The sequence below is a fragment of the Saccopteryx bilineata genome, chromosome 1 (assembly GCF_036850765.1).
Source record: "Saccopteryx bilineata isolate mSacBil1 chromosome 1, mSacBil1_pri_phased_curated, whole genome shotgun sequence".
Classification (NCBI taxonomy): Eukaryota; Metazoa; Chordata; class Mammalia; order Chiroptera; family Emballonuridae; genus Saccopteryx; species Saccopteryx bilineata.
The window spans coordinates 119044210-119067727 of NC_089490.1; the positions used below are offsets into that span (position 1 = coordinate 119044210).

General features: G+C 36.2%; 1 protein-coding gene across 18 annotated transcripts in view; it reads left to right on the top strand.

The window, feature by feature from the left end:
- Positions 1 to 23518, top strand: part of PLEKHA5 (pleckstrin homology domain containing A5) — a 268347-nt gene that overhangs the window by 163462 nt on the left and 81367 nt on the right. For 8 of the 18 annotated variants that reach the window (XM_066264577.1, XM_066264560.1, XM_066264562.1 and 5 more), the window contains exons 4-10: positions 1076 to 1159; positions 1889 to 2009; positions 4903 to 5007; positions 7388 to 7460; positions 16005 to 16105; positions 20028 to 20143; positions 20440 to 20457. In XM_066264577.1, coding sequence (XP_066120674.1) covers positions 1076 to 1159; positions 1889 to 2009; positions 4903 to 5007; positions 7388 to 7460; positions 16005 to 16105; positions 20028 to 20143; positions 20440 to 20457 — 618 coding nt within the window. Of the gene's footprint in view, positions 1 to 1075; positions 1161 to 1888; positions 2010 to 4902; positions 5008 to 7387; positions 7461 to 16004; positions 16106 to 20027; positions 20144 to 20439; positions 20458 to 23518 lie in introns of those variants that run through there. The other 10 variants (XM_066264561.1, XM_066264564.1, XM_066264567.1 and 7 more) reach the window with 3 other exon arrangements.

Consider the following 23518-nt stretch of genomic DNA (forward strand, 5'->3'; position numbering starts at 1 on the left):
TGATTTTCAACATGTGTGCTGCAAGAATTTTTAAAACATTCAGTACCTGACTAGTTAGTCAGGGGCACTGACCTCTTTTCTCTTAGATTATCAAATAAAGAAATGACCAGAGCCAATATAACAATAGCCATCCGGTGTGAATAAATCAAAATTATAGCTTTTGTCAGATCGATAAAAAATATAATATTTTTTGGTATGCCACAGAATTTTAGTAATGAATTTGTTTTGCCATAAGATGAAAAAGGTTGAAAATTGCTATTCTATGGTATGAAACCCAATAGAAAAACATTAATTTTCAAATGATATGTAATTTTAATATGTCAATGTCTATTGCATATTACTATGGGCATTGAATATGTTTGGATTAGATAAATAGTTTGGTATTTTTATCTACTCTTATTTTGAGAAGACAATAGGAGACCTAATCTTATCACTACACCTTGAAAGAATAGTATTTCTTACTCAAAGGTCTTACTCCCCCAAAAGAGGTCATCTTTTAATTTAAAACAAAATTTTTCCAGCAAACAAGTATATTTTTCTTTGTTTCTGTTGTCATTCATTCGTACATTTCATTTAACATTTTAGTTTTCACCTTCAGATTTCATTACATTATTCTATAGCATATTTTCCTTAAGTATCATAAAAATCAGACCCATTACATTTCTGATGTGCCGGTGCCTATTTAGTAGTACTGTTAGTTTTTCTCCTCTGTGTGAATTTGACAGTAGGTGCCTAAACTGATACACTAAATGATGGGAGTGGGTAGAACTCATCCCTGTGTTGGTAGCCCACCTATCACATGTAAAATGCAGTGGTCTTGCAGACAAATTGAAGTCATACTACAGGGGTGCGCTTCTCTGTTTTGTAAAACTAAGTAGCATTTACATGTGCAAACACAGTTGATAGTAGTAGAAAAGGTGTGTTAGAAATCTCAGCAGTTGGGGGCTTGAATTTCATCTCCTTTATTTCCTAACTTTAATGCCATAATACAAGAAGTGGCTATTTTGCTACCAGAATATTAGAAAAACATTTATGGTGATAAAAGTACATACACACATTTTCTCTTTTCTTTCAGCCATAATGAAAGGAAAGTGACCTGTAAACACCCAGTCACGGGACAGCCATCACAGGACAACTGTATTTTTGTAGTGAATGAACAGTAAGTAAAGAGCTTCATGGAATGCCTTTGTTCAGAATGGGGTTAGCTTTGAGATTGCTGTTATCTATATTTAATACAGTACAACTTAGCACTTCACTTATCTGGATATTTGCAATCAAGTATAATAACGGAATGACATCTGTTTACTATATGTGTACAGAATAAGCTTTTATGGGGAATGTAATTTCAGAAGATGTTTTCCCTTAGTTCAAGAAGACAGTTCAAGAGCCCAGAGTGTAAGGTCAGAAGTTGTAAACTTAGTCAGATTGTTAAACTAATTTGAGCTCATTTTTCTCATCCTTAAGTCAGAGAAAGTGGTAACCACTTCTTAAGACTTTTATAAGCATCAAATGAAATGTGTTAAAATATTATATGCTAAAAATCTGTTCACAAATATTAGTTATTGATATCATTGTTACTGTTTCAATATTAGAATAATCTGTAGCTAAGTTTTTAAATTTCCAGTAAGATGACCAAGTAGAATATCTGATATCATACTTATTAAAATAAACCTGATATTATAACTTATGTTGTGATTAGGAGAAGCATTAGTTCTATTGATAGTAATTATAACTCTTAAGTCCTAGCTCTAGAGTTTATTTAAGCTCTACCTCGTATCCAACTTGTTTTGAGAACATAGGACCACCAGCATTGTTAACTCTAGGGAAACTTGATTGTAAGGCAGTTTTCATTTACAGCAAGTACTAGCATTCTGACATATGTTTTCAGGACTGTTCCAACTATGACATCTGAAGAAAAGAAGGAACGACCTATAAGTATGATAAATGAAGCTTCTAACTATAACATGACTTCAGATTATGCAGTACATCCACTGAGCCCTGTAGGCAGAGTAAGTTATTGTGCTTACTGTTAATTATTGATAGCTGGTATAATTGGTAGTCAGTATTTTATTATTACTCTTCATGGGTTTTAGAATTATAGAATAATCATTTCATTTTTATTATTACATGCACCTAATTACATTTGAGGTAATTTATATAAGCAGTGGCTTGGAATATAAAGTAATAAGATTATATTTTAATGATTCAATGAATTACATTTTTAAAAATATTACAGAGTTCAGATTTTGAATAATTTTACAAATGTAATGGATGTTAGTATGAAAGAATCTCAGTTTATTGAATCAACTTAAGTTTAAAAGGTGAAGATTAATATAATGGCCTAGAAATTCTGTTTTCTGACTATTAAGTAGGCCTAGATTGAGCAGGCTTACACTATCTAAAAATAAATGTATAAAGTCTCTTACTGCTCAAGAGAAACTCAATACCAATGTGTTTGATAACCATGAAGTATTTAGAATATAATGTATGAAAAGTACCATATGGAAAGAAGTGGGTGGTTTTTCTTTATAATCAGAAATTACAGTGTTGTTTAATCTATGATCCTAGAGTTGTGTGTCTACTTTAAAATTTGTATTTATTGCTTCTTGTACTTTAAAACATAATATTATTTTAAATTTAGAATTTTAATGTAAAATTTTTTCAAACTCCTGGAAAATTTGCTACTAAATCTGAATAAACAAATAATTGCCCCAGAGATACTGCCCTTCCCTGTATTAATAGATAGCGAAAGAATCAAGGGGTGATAAAGAATAATCTTTATTTTTTAGAAAATAATATTTTATGAAAATAAAAGCAATTGTAATAGTAAATTATGAAATTGTAAAGAAATGGTTAATAAACAGTTATATATTTTAAATGCCTATTAAGGTTTTTTAAATGAAATTTTGTGGAATAATACAACTAAATGTAAATTTTCAAACAGTGTAAATACTTTATAATTCTGTACAATATAAAATGCTAACAGGATAACTGAGTATGATGATGGTTCATTAATATATTTTAATTAACATCGAGAAAAAAGATAGATGGACTAGAATTCACTAAGTCATTGTCCAGAAAATTGGATCTGTGCCTCACACTTTACACCAGAAATTTCCCAGATAGATCAAATATTGAAATGTTAAAAAGAAAACTACAAAAGCACTACAGAAAACAATCGAAGATTTATTTAAAAAAGAAATTCAGAATGTAAATGGGCTTTCTAAATATAATATGAAACCCAGAAGTCAAATTGAGAAATTTAACCATAGAAAATTATCATGCACGCATGCATCTGCAAGTCACATAACAATTAAAGAATAATTCCTTTATAACTAAAGAAGTGCTATGAACCGGTAAGAAAAAGGCTTACAAACCCAGTTTTTAAATGGGCAAATATGTAAAATCACTTTCAAGAGTGAAGAAGGGAATTTTTACTTTAAAACTATATTGTAAGAGATGCTCACATTTCTTTATAATATGAAAAATGCTAGTTAAAATCAGAAAAGAACACGAATTTTCACTTATCTGATTTACAAAGGTTAAAAAGTTTTATAGCACAGACAAGAGTATACATTCTATTTATGTAGTAAGGTCCAAAAAATAGTGGAACAGAAGAGTGGGTATTATATATGAAGTCATTTGAGAGGGAAAAAATGATATTCCGTAACTATTAAATGGTTATTTTTAGATGGTAGACAGAAGTACACACAGAGATATTGGTTGTCTTACAGGGTGTATGTAGGATTTGTTTGAGTGCTGGAGCCCAGGGGTGAGAGAGAAGTACACTGGTCCTTGTATATCTTTTTTGTACCATTTGAGTTTTATATTGTGTTTAAGCATTAAAAGTAAATTAACCTGACCTGTGGTGGCACAGTACATAAAGCCTCAACCTGGAACACTGAGGTTGCCATTTGAAACCTCAGGCTTGCCTGGTCAAGACACATATGGGAGTTGATGCTTTCCGCTCCTCCCCAACCCTTTCTCTCTTTCTGTTTCTCTCTCTCTCTCTCTCTCTCTCTCCCTCCCTCCCTCCCTCCCTCCCTCCCTCCCTCCCTCCCTCCCTCTCTCTCTCCCCCCTCTCCTCTCCAAAATCAATAAATAAAATCTTTTTTAAAAATGTATTTTAAAAAGTAAATTAAAATTTATCAAAGAAAATATACTTGAGGCAAAACAAAACCTGAAATAAGGTAGATTTTCAAAGGTTCTAGGTAAGTTAAAAAATAAGAGGTGATATTACTTTTATACAGAAATTAAATCTCAGCTTCTTTGTCTTTATGTTTGTTGGTTTCTGCCAAAATAAATCTTTATGCTATACATAGCAGTATCTTAAAGACTGTATATCCTTATGTATACCTTTAAGAATGTAGTAAGCACCATCTGTCTGATGTCATTCAAGTTCATGGTTGTCTGTGGTACTAAGTAGATCCATCCAGTCTTGTTCTGACTTGCTATATTATGTTTGTTATAGTTTATGTTTCAATATTTCTTGTGACTTGATACTAACTTTAATTTAAATAACTATTAATTATAGATAGCACAAAGTTCTGTCGGTTTATTCTTACAGGTTTGTTAATAATTTTTACTCAAGGTTCATTCAATTTATAAAACAAGTAGGACAAAACACTGCCACACTCGATACCTTTCTAAAAAGTATATATCCATATTTAAGGGAGATATGTTAAAACTTGGGATCCTTTTGTAATATACTGAGGGAGGAAGTCTTTGTGCAGAATTATTACACTTGAAAGAACTAAGCCAGGAAAAGCAGAATTACAATAATTCATCTGAAAAGATTAAAACCTACAAGTTTCAGAGGAATCTGAAAAGAGATTAAAATAATGAAGGTAAAAAACTCAAATATTTAGTCGTTAATACCACGTTGTGCTTTTTTCTATTTAGACTTCACGGGCTTCAAAAAAAGTTCATAATTTTGGAAAGAGATCAAATTCAATTAAAAGGAATCCTAATGCACCAGTGGTCAGACGAGGCTGGCTTTATAAACAGGTATTTTTTTTTCTTATTTGATATGGAAAAAAAGGATAGAATCAAAAGGGACTTTTCTGGTGAATGTTCCTAAGACAGTTCAGTAAAATGGAGAAAGAGTGATCATCAAGATTCTTTCCTTTCTTATTACCACTAAGAATATTAGGGCAACAATGAGGAATGAAAAGGTAATGGCTGTTGACTTAATACAGAAACTATGTGTGTTTTTTATATGTATATCTAGATTTGAAGCTATGCATGTACTACATGAAGTGTTAGGAATAATATGCTAAAATTACATGGGCAGAAATTTTTCTTAAATGGAAAAATCCTTACAGGAGTATTGTTCATTTTTCTGTTCATAAAAATACTATTAGAAAAATGTACATTTATATACTTCTGTGCTTTAATTTATAGAGAAATTGGACTATAATTTAGGATTTTTTTATTTTTGACGGATTTTTGCTTCTGTTCTTTCGAGACTACTTTCTTAAGTGTTTATACTGTTGTTCGTTCGTTTGTTTGTTTTTTCTTGTTTTTCTGTTTTCCCAAGCATGATTCACTCTCAGACACCCTGATAAGTTGGGGTTCATACTGTTCTGATGTCTGGGTGACCTGAAAATGAAGCTTTTTTGGAACTTTGTCATTAGTTTCAGAATTAGTAAGGATGCATGTACATTGGGTTTTATGGCATCTACTTTGGCTGCTAATAGGTTGTTTTCTTTTTTTACTTTCTGGTTTGTAGCTGGATTTCAGATAAGTGACCACCAGATAACTGAAATGATGATGTATTTTGCATTCAGACCTTTATCTGTCTTTGTTCTGTCTCTCTGTGTCTACATGTATTCAGATGTATACAGAACAAGTTAAAATAATAGTTCATTGGTGGTGCATATTTTTCCTGTTGAATATTGCTAACTGCTTTCAGATTACCTAATAATTATATTCTTTAAAAATTTACAATGAATTTTATATGAAGCATTCATTAGACATTGTCCCCTCTGAGAGTTGGGTGGCAGCTAAACCAATGTATTGGAAGACTGTCTCAAAAATGCACTGGATTCCCAGTTATACAGGCAAATTAGTTTTGCCAGTTCCTCACTGAATTGGATGGGTATGTAACGTGGGTACCAAGTTTTCATTTGTATTTAAAGATTGTTTACTATATTTTAACCATCTGATAATTAAACTTATGCAAGCTAAAAGATTTTTTTGACTAGCATTTCTAGTAAGACCACATTATGTTCAAGTAGCTCAGTGCAATATTGAGCATAGTAGAGTTACAGAACTCCTTATTTTAAATGATTTTTGTTTCTTGATCCCTTGATTAATTTAGTATTGCAAAGTGTTACCAACCAATTTCTCTATCATGAGTGTTTAATTTATAGTAGGTGTAAGACTGACAGAGAAATTGTAGAGCCACATGAAAATCCAAACTTTTAATAATTACCTGTACTAAAGAAAGAATATAATTAGGAAATTGAAAATACCATGAATATAATTAGGAAATTGAAAATACCATATACCATTTAATTAATTTATTTATTTATTTTTGGCTTTTCTTTGGTGTAGCTGTCAGTTTTAAGGGAAAATCTTTTACTTCAAGAGATTTTCATTCCTATAATTTCTTTAGTTCTAAAGTCATTATTAGGTAATGGTCATAGCTAGAAATAAATTAAGAAGTAGTGATCGATACACATCCAAACTGGTCTCTTTTTTGGGGGAAAGAGTGTCTGTGTTTCCTTATATCTTGCAGTTTTACTTTATTGTATATAGGAAGATAATTTTTATTAAAATTGTAATTTTGGGGGGGCTTGGTATTTTTATAAACCAAATTACTTAGAAAGATTTGCCAAATAGGCACTCTTTTCTGCAGGATGAGCAAAACACAAACTGTATGTGTAAGAAGAAAAGTACTTTTATGAAATGTGTTTGTATGCTAAGGCTCCTTGAGCCCAGTCACTTTAAATCACATTACCTTTGGAATAATTTCAGTTCACATATTTTACTCTTTGTTGAAGATTAACATATTTATTAAGTCTGGTTTACCAGAATGCAGGTGCTGCTTCATGAGTACATTATCCTCATGCTGGCAGGCATGTCTTTAGAAGAGTAAATTTCACATGGCTTAAAAACATGAAACCAAATCAGATTGCTCAACAGTGTCCCCTTTACATGACAGTATTACTCTGCAGAGACCAGTATGTTTTAGAATATCTTAATATGATGCAAGTCCCTAGAAAACTGGCACCAAACTTTGATTGGCTTTATAGTTAAGTTTCTGTGTAGCATATATTAAACACACCTGGTTTTTATAATTTAATTTAAATAAATGCAACAGAAATAAGTTTTAATTTTCTAAAATGAAAAATCAGTTCTTTAATGTGCTGATTTAATGCAGGACAGTACTGGCATGAAGCTGTGGAAGAAACGCTGGTTCGTGCTCTCTGACCTTTGTCTCTTTTATTATAGAGGTAAGTTTGCCATAAACTATCTTAATGTGTTATTTTATAATTGCAACAGAACACGTGTATATATATATATATATATACACACACACACACACACTGCGCACAAAAATTAGGAGATATTTAAAAATGAATATGAAGTGATAAAATATCCACTAATTTTTGTTAGCAGAATATATAAAATATATATAATGTAGCAGGGGTCCCCAAACTTTTTACACAGGGGGCCAGTTCACTGTCCCTCAGACTATTGGAGGGCTCCCACATACAGTGCTCCTCTCACTGACCACCAATGAGAGAGTTGCTCGTTCTGGAAGTGCGGCGGGAGCTGGACAAATGGCCTTAGGGGGCCAAATTGTGGCCCGTGGGCCAAAGTTTGGGGACGCTGAATAGGATAGTTTTCTGTTTTACTTTTTTTTTTTAAGAGAGAGATAGAGATAGTAATGGAGAGATGAGAAGCATCAACTCATAGTTGTGGCACTTCAGTTGTTCATTGCTTCTCATACATGCCTTGTTGGCAGAGGAGGGGCTGGGGGGCTTCAGACAAGCCTGTGACCCCTTGCTTAAGCCAGTGACCATGGGGTCATGTTAATGATCCCATACTCAAACTAGTGACCCTACGTTCAAGCCAGATGTGTCCACGTTCAAGCCAGCAACCTTGGGGCTTCAAATCTGGGTCCTCTGGGTCCCAGGTCAACACTCTATCCACTGCGCCACCACCAGTCAGGCTAGAATCAGTTCCTGAGGTGTTTTGTTTGTTTGTTTGTTGTTTTTCTTAAGTGAGTGGAAGGGAGATACAGAGACAGACTACCTCATGCGCCCCAAACGCAGTCCACCCAGCAACCCCTGTTGGGGCTGATGCTCTATCCCTCTGGGGCCATTTCTAGCATCTGAAGTGGAGGTTCCACGGAGCCATCCTCAGCTCCCCAGCCAGCATGCTCATATTCATCAAACTGTGGCTACAGGAAGCAGGGAGAGAGAGAGAGAAGGGATAGGGGTGGAGAAGCAGATGGTCACCTCTCCTGTGTGCCCTGATCGGGAATCGAGCCCAGGACATCCACAAGCCAGGTCAACGCTACCAACTAAGCCAACCAGCCAGGGCCAGGATAGTTTTCTTAAAGAAAAACATTACAATTCTTATTGTTATTTTATCAAGAAAACCTTTTCTTCATTGACATTCTAATGCTGAGTAATTGAGGTAGGACAGAAGACTATATACTGCAGTTCTTCAATCAGATCAGTATGAGTTTGGCCCAGTTTCTATAATCTGATTATGCTGATCTGACTTGTTTTGTGTAGAGAACATGTTCATCTTCACTCTGTCATGTTACCCTTGAATACAAACCTAATAGATAAAAATAGTTTGATGAGATTTCTTTTTTTTTTTTTAATTTTTATTTATTTATTTTCTACAGAGAAAGAGAGTGAGCCAGAGAGAGGGATAGACAGGGAGAGACAGATAGGAACGAAGAGAGATAAGAAGCATCAATCACTAGTTTTTCATTGCGCGTTGCAACACCTTAGTTGTTCATTGATTGCTCTCTTATATGTGCCTCGACTGCGGGCCTTCAGCAGACCGAGCAACCCCTTGCTGGAGCCAGCGACCTTGGGTTCAAGCTGATGGGCTTTTCCTCAAACCAGATGAACCCGCACTCAAGCTGGCGACCTCGGGGTCTTGAACCCGGGTCCTCTGTATCCCAGTCCGACGCTCCATCCACTGCGCCACCGCCTGGTCAGGCGAGATTTCTTTTACATGTCAGCTTTATCAGATCTCAACTATTGGTCCACCAAACACCCAATTCTCCCCAGTAAATGATTTTAGAATATCAAAGACTACTGTGATTATTGGCAAATTTTTTAAAAATTATAAAGAAATGTGTTATGATGCCCTACACTCTCTCTCCTGTTTTAAACAAAATGACGAGTTCCTGTAATATGGCAAAAGTTATAGAAAGGCTATTATATTAGTGTTGGTGGAGAGGAAAAAAGGTATTAACTTAGGTATGGAATAGCAATCTTGATTTATTCTATATGAATAACATAAACTCTTTATATATATACACACACAATATATATTCCAGTTAATAAGTTATTAAAACAACTTTTAAGGCAAAGTCTCTGCGTGTGCTCTGTGGATCTGTTAAGGTACTACAGAGTTGGCGCCTAACAATGAAAGGTGTACATAGGCTGTGTCCCGCCTAGACATCTGCTTCAGCCGTAATACAAAACATCATGAATTTGGACAATCACTTCTTTACTTTAAAGTCTGGTTGGAAACAGTCACTAAAGAATTAGATTGTTGCCTGGCCTGTGGTGACACAGTGGATAGAGCGTCGACCTATAATGCTGAGGTCACCAGTTCAAAACCCTGGTCTTGCCCCATCAAGGAACATACAACAAACAACAAGGCAAGCGATGAACAACTAAAGTGAAGCAGCTAAACTTCTTGCTGTCTTCACCCCCTCTTTGAAAAATTAATAAAATCTTAAAAAACAATAAGAAGTATGACAAAGTTCTGTAGTCATCTATCAAAGCAATAACAATGCATATTAACCTTCAGATTTTTGAAATTGCCAGACTTATAGTCATCTCCCCCACCCCTTCCCACTGCAAACTGCAGTTAAGAAGTAAGTACTCCTGAGTCAGAATTAACCAAACCTATAACATTTTATTTTCTCATAGAGATGTTAGTTAGGCTGCAATTATGAGATTATATTCAGTTAAGTGCCGTGCATAATCTACAATTTTCCTTAAAGGTTTTTTATTCTGTTGTAAAAATCAGTTTAACTCAGGCATTATTTCTAAGCTTATAATTTGTACTTTCTTCTCTTTTTCAGTATATTTATAGACTGCTTGAAGCTTTAAATGAGAACAAAAAAATGTGTGCTACTACTTCTTGTGTAAAATCATCTTAATATAATTTGCAACAACAAAAAAACACTGATTTCCTTGTAATCTGCTATTATTGTGTATGAAAGACGTGTTCATCATCAGTTTTATTAAAATAGAAAAACCTTTCAACTAATTTGAGAAAAGTAAAGTTCAGGAGCTACGCCGAGTGTGCAGTTCCATCTTATTGTTAGCCATATGCATTTTACATGCAATGCATTAATTTTAGTACAGTTTCCCAGACAGGAGGAATGAGAGAGAGAGAGAGAAGAAAAGAAAGGAAAAAATATAGAAAGGAAAGCAATACCATTTAACTCACTTTTGTTCTTCAGACGGTTGGATAAACCGTTTTACTATTTTATTAATAGGAAGTGTCAGATTTTACAGAAAACCTATGAGATTTTAGTGAGATGATTATAATAGGTTCCTTTTTTTTTTGAGTGCTTACTATATGCTGAGCACATAACTAGATGATCTGTTTCACCTCTTCCTCACAGCCATCTGAGAAGGTGGGAAATCTGATGTCCATTCACACAAAAGGAAACTAAGGGTCAGCAAGGTCAATTTGGTTGCCTGAGGTCCCACAGCTAGCAAGTGTCAGAACCAGAATTTGCACCCAGACACTTCCTTAACCACAAGCCCCACCCAGATCTCTTCTCCTGCATGCCGAATACATTGGCCTCGCTCATTTTTCTGTGCCTCACAAAGCATCTAGTATACTAACACAACAGAGTGTGCTGTCATAATTTGTTGACAGACCAGTTCGTGTTTTACAGATAGGGAAAATAAGACAGAGAATAAGTGATTTGCTATTTTTTTCAGTAGGTTGGTAACCCATACCAGGTGGAAGCCCAAGTTCCCACTGTTGTTTGCATTATAGTGGGTAGATCGTGAGCCCACAGTAATAAATCACTTAGACTGCTCTATCCTGTAGTCAGTCTATTGACAAAACTTACCATGGAGCTTAATTCATTCACCAAATATTTATTGAGCAGGACTTGCTTCATTTTGGGTGCTATCAAAACATCAGTGAGAGAAAGCTGTCATGAAGCTTACATGCTAGAGAGGTCAGAGAGACAATAAATAAACTCAGATAAGTAGACAAGACCATGATAGCTGCTTTTAGGAAAGTGCAGTCATATTATGAAAGATGGGCCTGGGGGAAGTTCTCCCTGGACTGGTACTCTGAGCAGATAGTGTAAGTAGCAAGGTCTGAATGACTAAGGAGAAGCTCAGGTGCGCACAGTATTCCGGGAGGTGGGGGGAGCAATCATGCAAAGGCTCTAAGGCAAGAAAGTGTTTGGGATGTGGAAGGAGCGGAAAGACTCCAGTGTACTGAGAAGGGGCTGGCCATAGGGAAGGAGATGAGTAGGAGAAATGGAGATGGCACCTCTATAGGACTCTGTTGGAGTTTGATTCTACCATAAAGGCTGTAAGGAAACAATTTGGTGTTTTTAAGCATAAGAGTGATTCAAGCTGCTACTAGAGAATGGGTTATAAAGGTGAAGGAAGGAAAGAAGCAGAGACTGTTAGGAGTTACTGTGCAGAAACAATGATGGCCTAAACTAAGATGGTCACACATCTTATTAGGAAGTAGGATGCAAAAATTAACAGTGTAAACCTCTCTCCTTAAGGAACTCAGAGATTAGCTGAAGGAGTCTGAGAAAGAATGTTGTAGTGTTCAGTTATGTTGAATGAGTCTTAACCAGACCTGTACAAGGAAGTGATTAGGAGAGAACGATGATCTAAACGAGAGAGTGAACATGGCATATTTGTAATATTACACATAAGGCTTATATTGCTGGAATAAAGCTTATTTTTGATGACCTAGCAGAGAGTAAAGGCTAAAAAGTAGATCAAGGCAGGCCTTGGTGGGTTGGCTCAATGATAGAGTTGGCCCAGTATGTGGAAGTCCCAGGTTCAATTCCCAGTCAGGACACACAGGAGAAGCGCCCATCTGCTTCTCCACCCCTCCCCCTCTCACTTTTCTCTCTGTCTCTCTCGCTTCTCCTCTCCTACAGCCATGGTTCAATTAGAGTGAGTTGGCCTTGGGCACTGAGGATGGCTTCATGGCCTCTGGCGCTAAAAAATGGCTCCAGTCGCAACAGAGTAAGGGCCCCAGATGGGCAGAGCACTGCCCCCTAGTGGGCTTGCCAGGTGAATCCTGGTCGGGGCACATGCAGGAGTAAAAGTAGATCAAGGCATAAAAGGCATTTGTTTGCCTGACCAGGCAGTGGTGCAGTGGCTAGAGCATCAGACTGGGATGCAGAGGTCCCAGGTTTGAGACCCTGAGGTCACCAGCTTGAACGCGGGCTCATCTGGTTTGAGCAAGGCTCACCAGCTTGGACCCAAGGTCACTGGCTCCAGCAAGGGGTTACTCGGTCTGCTGAAGGCCCGTGGTCAAGGCACATATGAGGAAGCAATCAATGAACAACTAAGGTGTCGCAATGAAAAACTAATGATTGATGCTTCTCATCTTTCTCCATTCCTGTCTGTCTGTCCCTATCTATCCTCTCTCTGAGATAGACTCTCTCTCTGTCTCTGTAAAAAAAAAAAAAAAAAAAGCATTTGTTTGCCATCCTAATGAGTTTAAACTCCCTCTTAATGAGTATAAACTCTGCTTGAATGCAAGAAAAATAACAGGATCTGGTGTACATTTTAGGACAATTGGCCCTAGCACTTAAACTAGAAGCCAAGAGACCAGTTAACAGAGGGTTGAAGTATTCTAGGTAAGGAATGATGATTAGCCACAATATTTCAGGCAGTGTGTTTATATGGTACAGTATCCCTTGTCTTGTTCTCAAACATCTTTAAAGCTAAAGTCGAAATGGGTTATCGAAAATGTCACTTGAATCCAGTAATGTAATGAGGTTCTATGGCTCCTGTCTCAGGTTGTGTCCCCCAGAAAGCAGGGTGTATATGGGGACTAATGTGCCAGAGACTTCCTGGGGAGTGTTCTTGGGGTCACTCCCTGTGGCAGAGGAGGGAAGAAGATGGGGCAAAGGGAAAAGTTGCGCTGCTCTGCAGCCTAAAATGGCTCAGCCGAGCCCCACAGAGCGAGCGTTCATTCATTCTGTAAATGTTGTCACTAGCAGCCCTTTGCTTGGCAGGATATGTATGGTGCCCTTTGGGTGACAGAAAGTAAGGCAGTTATTTAGGACAGGCTTGACAGAAAACCAAACAGAAGAAGGCTCTGATAGGAACATTTGAAGAATGTAGTGAGGTGCTCTTTGTATCATTATTTAACAGAAGATGAAGGTTTTATATACAGTGTCTTTAATTTTATATAATAACGCCAGTACATATTGAACACTCGAGGGCGGAGTGCATTATTGAGTTCTTTATGTCTGTTGACTGATTTGACCTTTACAACAACTTTTTGAGGTAAGTCCGTGTTTTCAGAATTTGATGGTTGATGAAACTGAGCTCTACAGCATCAATGACTAGCCTGAGATCCCCCAGCGACTCCGTGTTCGGCTGGGAAGCAGCCCTGACACCACACTGAAGCCGCCCCGCACTGTGCTGCACCGGCATATTTTCAAGTCACTTAGGAAAATCAATTTTTCCATCATGCGACAAAACAAAAATGTGTTATTTGATGATTTATTTCCCAAAGATGACTTCATGAGCTGTATCTGATTATATGCTTTATGTGAACATAAAACTGGATTTAAAATTAAAATGTGACTCATTCTTTTAAGTTGTCATACTCACTACAATTGATGACTGCTTTGTATCTCTTTTATTTATTTTTTTACTTTTTAAACTAAATCTGCACTTTCGTTCGTTCTTTCTCGTATTTGTGAGCTGCACCTGAGTGAGCACAGTATAGAAAATGCAAAATTTTGTTGCATTGTTATGAGAAAAGCTATAGCTTTTTTTTTTTTTTTTTTTGGCAGCTTGTCATATATTCTAGAAATGAGGACAAAAATTCCTTAAGTTCATGATAATAAGGAAACATGGCAATGAAAATAAATATATATATATTTTATGATTTTTCTCATTGATGATCTCATGAGCCTAAAGTATAGCTTTATCAACTTGTCTTATGGGTCTCTAATAATGAACTATAGTCAAGTTTTACACATCTCTTTCCCTAAGCAGAAAGTTAAAAATGTGAACCTATACTAATGCCAAGATTAATGTTTTATCATTTTTCTAAGTTTATTTTATGTGCTTGCCTTGTAGGCCTATAATTACCATGACTTTATTGTATATCAGAATGATTGGTTAAAGCAAATCTTCAAAGTGATATGTTCTAAAAAGCATAGGATTTTTATAGTATAGTTTAAAATATATATTTTGCATGCATATTCATTTATTCAAAAAATATTGAGCATCTACTCAGAGTTTACATTCTAGTGGGGAGAGAAAGATGATAAATAAATAACTGAAATATGTAGAGTGTCAGAGGTGTTGAGGGTGGGGGTGGTTAAGTTCCAGAACAAAGAGAGGGCTCTGGGATGGCCATGGATGGAAGCACTTTAAGTAGGTAACGGAAGGCCTATTGGTGAGTCAGTCTTGGAGCCAAAGACTGAAGGAAGTGAACAGGTAAGCCATACGTTTGGACTCACAGTTATTGGGCATTTAAATTCTTATAGAAATGTGGGTAGCTTAATTTTGTCAAGTTCTGTGTCATTACTTATATACTAATATATTTTCACAAAATCACATGTCAAGGCTTTGTTAAAATTTAGTACATATGCCCAACAAACATATAGTATTTTATGTCTAATTGGCATTTTTCTGCCGTGTGGGACCAATTTTGATTTGCTTAGGATAGGGATGCTTGTTGAAAGTAAAGAAGAATACACTATATTTCCCCATGTATAAGACACTCCCATGTATAAGATGCGCCTTAATTTTGGTGCCTGAAATTTGAAAAAAATAAAAAGGTATTACCTGAAGTTATTGAACTCAAGTTTTATTCATCATAAAATTGATACAACTCCTCATCACTGTCAAAACTCTCATCCATTAGCCTGTCCTCATCTGTGTCTGATGATGAATCACTGTCTTCAACAATGAGGGCAAAAACAAGCGCAAAAAAGTGATAAATGCGAGTAAAAAACTCTACACCCACTGTATAAGGCACACCCAGTTTTTAGACCCCAAATTTTTCAGGAAACGGTGCGCCTTATGCATGGGGAAGTATGCTACTTCTGCTATTTTATATTTTCTCATAACACTTTACAAAGAACTAATCTAAACATTACACAAGCGTGACTGTTGGTAGTACCTGGTATGCTGAGATCCCAGGTTCAAAAACCTGGAGTTCACCAGCTTGAGTACAGGCTCATCTGGCTTGAGCACAGGATCTTCAATATGATCCCAAAGTTGCTGGCTTGAGCCCAGAGGTCGCTGGTTTGATCAATGGGTCACTGTATTGGCTCAGCTTGAGCCCCCCCTCCACCACCACCACCCCATCAAGGTACTTACGAGAAGCAATCAGTGAACAAGTCAAGTGATGTAACTACGAGTTGGTGCTTCTCTTCTTCCCTTCCTGTCTCAGTCTCTTTCTCTCAGCAGGGAAAAAATACACAAATACAGTTCATTTATGTATTAAAACCTTTTGATTTGATCAAAATAAATTTTAAAAAAATTTATTCTGCATCATGAGAACATTTAACATTCTAAGTCAGATGTTCAATTGCTTCTTAGATGAGAAAGAAGAGGGCATCCTGGGAAGCATCCTCTTGCCCAGTTTTCAGATAGCTATGCTCACCTCTGAGGATCACATTAATCGCAAGTACGCTTTTAAGGTAAGAAAATAAGCGTATTTTCTAATTTTGTATCTTGCATTGATTGAAAAATAGTGACCCATAGATTATACAAAAAGATATTTCAGTTACAGTCATTTTTATATTTAAAATATGTTAATAATCTTATGGTTGAAGAAGAGAATGTCTCTTTAGTTAGGAAGCACATGCTCAAATATTTAGGGACCAAGTGTCTTTATTTCTGTACTTTCAGTGGCTCTAAATAAAGCAAGTATGAATGCTAATAATTGGTGAATATAACTATGCATCCTGGATCATATTACTAATTTTTAAAGGTTATTGTATGAATATATATGTACATGTATGATCTTATAGAATAATTACAAATATTTTGGGGTCTAAGTACATCATGAACATCAGTTACTTTTGAGAGAATATTGAAGTTGAATTTATCATTAAATTGAGAAGACCAGAGTACCCCTGCCCCCCTGACAGTTCCCGCCGTCTCTGTGATATGCTGGTTTGTGGAACACCTTCAACTAAGAGTCCACTTCAATGCTAAGTTGGCTGGTTTTGTTTTCAAAAGCCATACTGATTCTTGGCTTTATGATATGGCTGAAATAAATTTCAGCGGTTGCCTACTTTTTAAGTCAATTTTAAATTAACTCTGAAGGGTTTAATATAAAATTTTTATTTAAAGAGAAAGAGGGGATATAAGGATAACATGCTGATATTTAACAATGAAAAAATGTTTATACCATTAAAAATTTGATTAAATTTTTAATTCACATCTAATTTTTAATTCACAACCACTTTTGGTTGTTCTTGTTACAGTTTACTTTTACTTTTATTTTGTATTGGTCTCCGGTGTACAGCTTACACAGCTGAGTGGCTGACAGTCACACACTACAGAGAGCTCCCCCCGGGGCTTCAGCACCCAGCTCTCACCACCCTACAGCAGTTGCAACACGATTGACTATATTCCCTGTGCTTTACTATCCATCCCTGGGAATGTTTGTAACTTTGCATTTACCTTGGGACTAGCTGATTTACAATTTTTTTTTAATTAATGTTACATTGCTATGGGAAAAAAAAGCACAGGAAAGGTATCAAGTGGGAGGGATGAACAGTGGGCTCAAACAGAAGGTAAAGTCTGAGCGAAGACCTCTGAGTCAAAGGGGAATAGCTTCATATTGCAATAAATTTTATTAGCAGTGTTACTGGAAAAACAAATATTTTAGTAACAAAATTTAATAGTGACAACTTAAAATCATAACTTTATACAACATACATATAGATCTATGTCGGCAGTTCTCAACCTGTGGGTTGCAACCCCGGCGGGGGTTGAACGACCAAAACACAGGGGTCGCCTAAAGCCATCGGAAATACATATTTATACAATACATTTTTAAATAAAATATGTATTTCCGATGGCTTTAGGCGACCCCTGTGTTTTGGTCGTTCGACCCTCACCGGGGTCGCAACCCACAGGTTGAGAACCGTTGATCTATGTGATACTAACACTTATTTGGTTATGAGTTTAAAATTTTTTGTTAGCTCTTTAATTTGGCAAAGGCTTATTGAATTTGTACTACTCAGGACATTTTGTTGGGTTCTCAGGCTCTTGAAAAAAATACTAGACTATTAAAATAGCAATAAAAGTGACTGTTAGTGTATTTTCTCTGTAGTTATATGACTTAATTTGAAGTGTATTTTTATCTGTAACAAAGAGTAATTTCTGTTTCAAATTCTCTCTTCTGCAATGTTGCTTCCTCTGAATTAATGAGCCACTCTTAACCACTAAATCTGTTGACATTGATGCTACTGCTTATCACCATGGTAAGTAGAAACTTCATAGGCAGTTGTTGAACACAGTTGTGGGATATAAAGCTAGATAAAGAACTTTGCCATCATCTAGTAAATATTTTCATTTGATGAGTAACAAGCATGAGTGTGATTTGTTAGCGTTTGAATCATGGCAACAACTGGATCTTCTTAAAACTAGCCAGTGTTCCTTCCATTGATTAAAATATGGGCAGTGGCTTAATTCGTATCTCTAAAACCCCACTCAGACATCCAGTAACATTTTGTGGTGGTTTTAATTATTTTAGCAACAGGTAGCATTTTGACTGGGTTGTTTTTGTTTTTTTTTTGAGTTATTTCTATAGCTGACCTTGTATCTTTTACATAGTCAAGTGAGATTTATTGGTTATGTAGTTATTTTGATCACTGTTTATTGAATTTATATTCTGATTCTTTCGGAAAAAAAGATTTTTGAAAAGCTAATTTGACACAGTCAATAAACAGTAAGCTATTGGAGTAAAATCTGTGGCTTAATATTTATTCCTCTCGTCTTTTTATATTTAACAGAGTAATTGCACACTTAGTACGCTTCCCTTTACTTCATTCTGTGCTGGAGTAGCCTTTGTTTTTCTTTGTTGTCCAGTGTCTAGTAGCAAACTGTCATAAGCATTTTCAAATGGCAATTAAGAATGCACTTTGGTTAGCCCTGGCTGGTTGGCTCAGTGGTAGAGCGTCGGTCTGGCGTGCAGAAGTCCCAGGTTCAATTCCCAGCCAGGGCACACAGGAGAAGCATCCATCTGCTTCTCCACCCCTCCCCCTCTCCTTCCTCTCTGTCTCTCTCTTCCCCTCCCGCAGCCAGGGCTTCATTGGAGCAGGGTTGGCCTGGGCGCTAAGGATGGCTCTGTGGCCTCAGCCTCAGGCACTGGAATTGGTCTGGTTGCAGCAGAGCGAAGCCCCAGATGGGCAGAGCATTGCCCCCTGATGGGCATGCCGGGTGAATCCCGGTTGGGCGCATGTGGGAGTCTGTCTGACTGCCTCCCTGTTTCCAACTTCAGAAAAGTACGAAAAATTAAAATTAAAAAAAAAAAGAATGCACTTTGGCCTGACCAGGAAGTGGCACAGTGGATAGTGTCGGACTGGGATGCTGAGGACCCAGGTTCAAGACCCTGAGGTTGCCAGCTTGAGCGCAGGCTCATCTGGTTTGAGCAAAGCTCACCAGCTTGGACCCAAGGTCGCTGGCTCGAGCAAGAGGTTACTCGGTCTGCTGAAGGCCCACGGTCAAGGCACATATGGGAGAGCAATCAATGAACAACGAAGGTGTCACAACACGCAACGAAAAACTAATGATTGATGCTTCTCATCTCTCCATTCCTGTCTGTCTGTCTCTGTCTATCCCTCTCTCTGACTCTGTCTCTGTAAAAAAGAAAAACCGCAAAACCCAGTGCTGCCCATCTCTGGTCAGAGTGCAGGTTAAGCTGAGTGCTCTGTGCTCACAACTTGGGTAGCTTCTCGTCAGCACCTTTTCATTTTGCTTTTCTGTTTCTCTGAAATAGAGGCAGATGGAACCACTATAAAGGGAAAAAAACTGCCATTTACATAGGTCTTCTTCCTCGCACCCAAAATATATATATTCCAACTCCAAAATTTGAGAATAAAAGTTAAAGGGAAATACCATTTTGGATTATTTATACATCTTTTGTGTTTGGATATAGGTGTCTACAAGGATTAGACAAATGCTTTAATAGTAGCATCTTTTGAGGAGTAAAGGAATGACCAACGGGGGAAATACTGTGATGTACACTTTGGTTACTTTTGTTGCTGGTTGCTCTGGGATTTTCTTGCATCAAGTGCTGGAAATCATTAGAGATCTATACATAGAACAGGCATGACCAAGTGCTTCATTGTTTACCTCTCCTTCCCATTCACTTCTCTTAAAATTTTTAATTTTAAAATAAAAATCATAAAGTTAGGAGGGAATTAAGATTTAGATATGCTTCAAGATTAAATATTTTCCTTAAGTCATTTATTTCTGTATCTGTAGATGAGACAAGTCTGCTCTGCTGAAATGTCATGGTAGTGACCTGTGCCCGGAGCCACTTCGCTTTCTTTCTTTTACAGATCTCATATTCCCATATCAAGTGATCGTGTCCTTTTCAATCAGGCAGCCCATCCAAACATGCGGACCTATTATTTCTGCACTGATACAGGGAAGGAGATGGAGTTGTGGATGAAAGCCATGCTAGATGCTGCACTGGTACAGACAGAACCTGTGAAAAGGTAAAAGGCTTGTAGGGAAAATCATGGTGATTCCACTTCCATGTTATTCCATGCCTTGTAAGTATGTCGTCATCATAGTCCATCTCAGTTGAGTAGTCATGCCGTGTAATCATTTCTTTCTAAGAAAGCAAGGATTAATTCATATTCTGCTATCTGAAATTAATACACTTGTAGTTGGTTTGAGATCCCACCTGCATTTTTATTCCACCTTTCCTCTTGATTCATTTTCACCTATCAGTTCACTGAGGTGAATCCAGAATTCTAACATTCAAACTGAATGTTCTTTCTTCTTACAGAATTACCTTTAATTTTCGGTAAGTACATTTTTAATTGTTATCTTAAAACTACACAAGATAGTGTTTCTTAAGGTCCTAAATATTAGAAGATATTTTATATTTATGAAGTTAATGACTTTATTGCATTTTTTAAAATTACATTGTTCGTTTGTGAAGTTCAATATATTGGAATAAAATTTTGTGATAAGTTTTGTTTTCTTCAACATTTCCTGGTTAGTTTGAATTGTTTTATGTTGAGTGCCTCCAGCAAATAGTTCTTCAAGCATTTAGATTATTTCTAAATATATCTACTTTTTGATAAGTTCTACCATCTTTCCTTTGAAACTTCAGTGCTTCGATTCTTTGACAAGATAAATATGTACTGTTAAAATTGATCTGGGTGATTCCCCCTGCTGAAAATGCATCACTTAAATATTATCTATGTTAAGAAGAATTAGAGGAAATCTCTTTCTAAAACTATCTAAAAAGCAGCTGAATAATGTGCTTTAAAATATTTTTTATATTCCTATAATTTGAAGAAAGATGTATGGTAAAGTTAAATTATTTTTTCCAGTCAATGATAATTGAGCAAGTCATAAGGAAGATAACTTAACTTGCAATTTTGAGGAGTTTTTTTTCTTTTTAGGAAGAAAGGGGGATTGTTACAATGTAAATCTTTACTCTTCTGCTTAGTGTGCAGATCAAGTCTTATAACATTGGTTAAAAGACTTAAGTTGGTACTATATATTTGTTTTTTAAAATATCAAATCCAAAACTTAATCAATCAAAGGAATTCCAGTTGTTAAAATGATCTGAATGGACATACAATGAGGTGGTTAGCACTGATTGCTAGAAAAATTTATATAGGTAAAAAGAATTAATTGAGAATCTTTAAAAATTTTTAACTTTAAAGTAGAAGTATTAGGGAATTATTTAGAATATTGGCATTAATGTAATATTTAAAATATTTGGTTTCCCAATAATTCCAATATTATTTGTTATACTTCTCTTAGAAGTTTATCTTTTCTAGTACTTTTTACTCTAATACTAATAATTACTAAAAATTTGGAGTGATAAAGATGACAGTCATTATTTTGGTTTGACCTCTGACAACCTATTAGTTGAGTATGTGCCCTTAACAATTCTTAGCCAGTTGTGTTGATGTAATTTGCTTGGGTAGCCAGGAGTTATCGAATACCACCCGTGTGCCCAGACTGGTGTCAGTCACTGCTATCTTGTAGAAATTATTTTTTATCTTCTTCTAGCTGTTACATTTTTATTCTGCCTAGTTAATATTGCATGTCACCTAAGAGATAAAATCCAGATTTTAACTAGTGTATTCTAAGTTCATAAACTATTTATCCTGCGAACTACAATAACATAGTTCCTTAGTATGCAGATCGTGGGTGGCATAAAACAATCTAAGCATAATGTATATTATCTGAATAATTTCCATCTCATGGCCTATTATTTTCATTTTCTACATTTCCGTGCATTTTCTGCAGTAACTTAAATGTCAGTTTTTAAAATTAGATCACAAGTCTTACATTATTTATGTTATCCTAGCATACATTTTTGAATCAGTTTTGTTCAACTTAGAGAAAAGTCAGCATATGACTTTTAATTATTCATTAAATGATAAATTTTTGGAAAAAATGAAGAGAAAAAAGGCAATGTGGTTCTAGTTTAAAATGAAACTTTAGACTAGAAGTAGCTAAGGTTTAAAAAATCTTTTTAGATATTTTATATTCAGTGTTAAAAATCTCCTCCTCCCTAGAGTTAGGGTTTAGGGTTTAAGGTTAGGAAAATTTAAAAAAAAAATCTTCTCCTCCCTCCCCCTTCAAATTTAGCCAGGATGAGTGTGCCTCTGTGTTAGTCTTCTCTAATTGTTTGTTTGGTTTTTTTTTTACTATTATTGTTCAAAGGTAAGAGCTTATCTGAGTAAACTTTCTCAATATCTAATACTGCTTCCAATCTAGATGCTATAAGTTTTATCTAATCTAAATATGTGACAGTCCATAACTGTACTCTGAAAACAATAGCCTATTTCATTTTTTCCATACTGATCATATTCCAGACTATCTAGCTATAGCTGAATGTTACCGATTATTTTCTGTACATCACTAACTGGCAGCTGTGACAGACATAGGACTCAATAGGAGCATTTTTTATGTATTGAGAAGTGGCCAGTCCCTGTGAGGCTTCCCAGTGTGGTTCAGTCTTGGCAATTTCATGCAGAGTCAGGCGATCAGCTTGGTGTTGCTAGAGCCTGGAAGTGATTGGTCTTAGGGCAGCTGGTTCTCACTAGAAAGACCTAGATGTAGCAGCTGGAATGGTGAGCAGTAAAACTGTCCAGTGGTCCAGACACACTGGTAAGCAGCATTCTTCTGGTGAGAGTCAGACATGGGATGCCAGGTTCTTACCCAGAATTACTTGATAAGATGGAGTGATGATGGTAATAATGTCAGCGGCGGCCACAGATTTACTTCTCTGGCCCTCATAGCATCCTGTAACCTAAAATTATTCCCATTACCAAAAGAGAGATTTGAGGCCTGGTGGATTTCTACACCTTACCCAAAAGACAGACAGAGACAGGTCTAATAAGAGGTAGATCTGGAAGAGGGTCATGTGCAGTCTGGCCCCAAAAGCAAGGAGCCGAAACTCAGGTCCTCTTGAGTATAAATACAGAGTTGGTTAGTCATGTGGTTCCAATCTTTGAAAGCACCAGACTATAATTTCCTAGTGTAGTCATTTCCACAAGCCAGATTCATGTTTATCTCATAATGAGTTATAGAAGCCGTTTTGCTTATTTCAGATGACTAGGTGCTGCGGTTCTTTAAGTGTGGCTTTTGTGGTTTCTCTGCAAAAGGGCAGTCTTATTTGCTGTATTTCCAGATGTCCAGTGGTGGGGACATTCAGCATTTTACTTTTCCCCTCCAGTGCTTTATACACTGTATTTTTGTTTCATACCACAACGTGGGGGATTCGTGCAGGCTTGTCCTGTGACCCTTTCCTTTTTGTTTTCCCCCATTTAAAAGAAAGGTAATTTTACATTTTTTCTAAATTGAATCCCAGGAATAATATGTCTATTATTTCATCT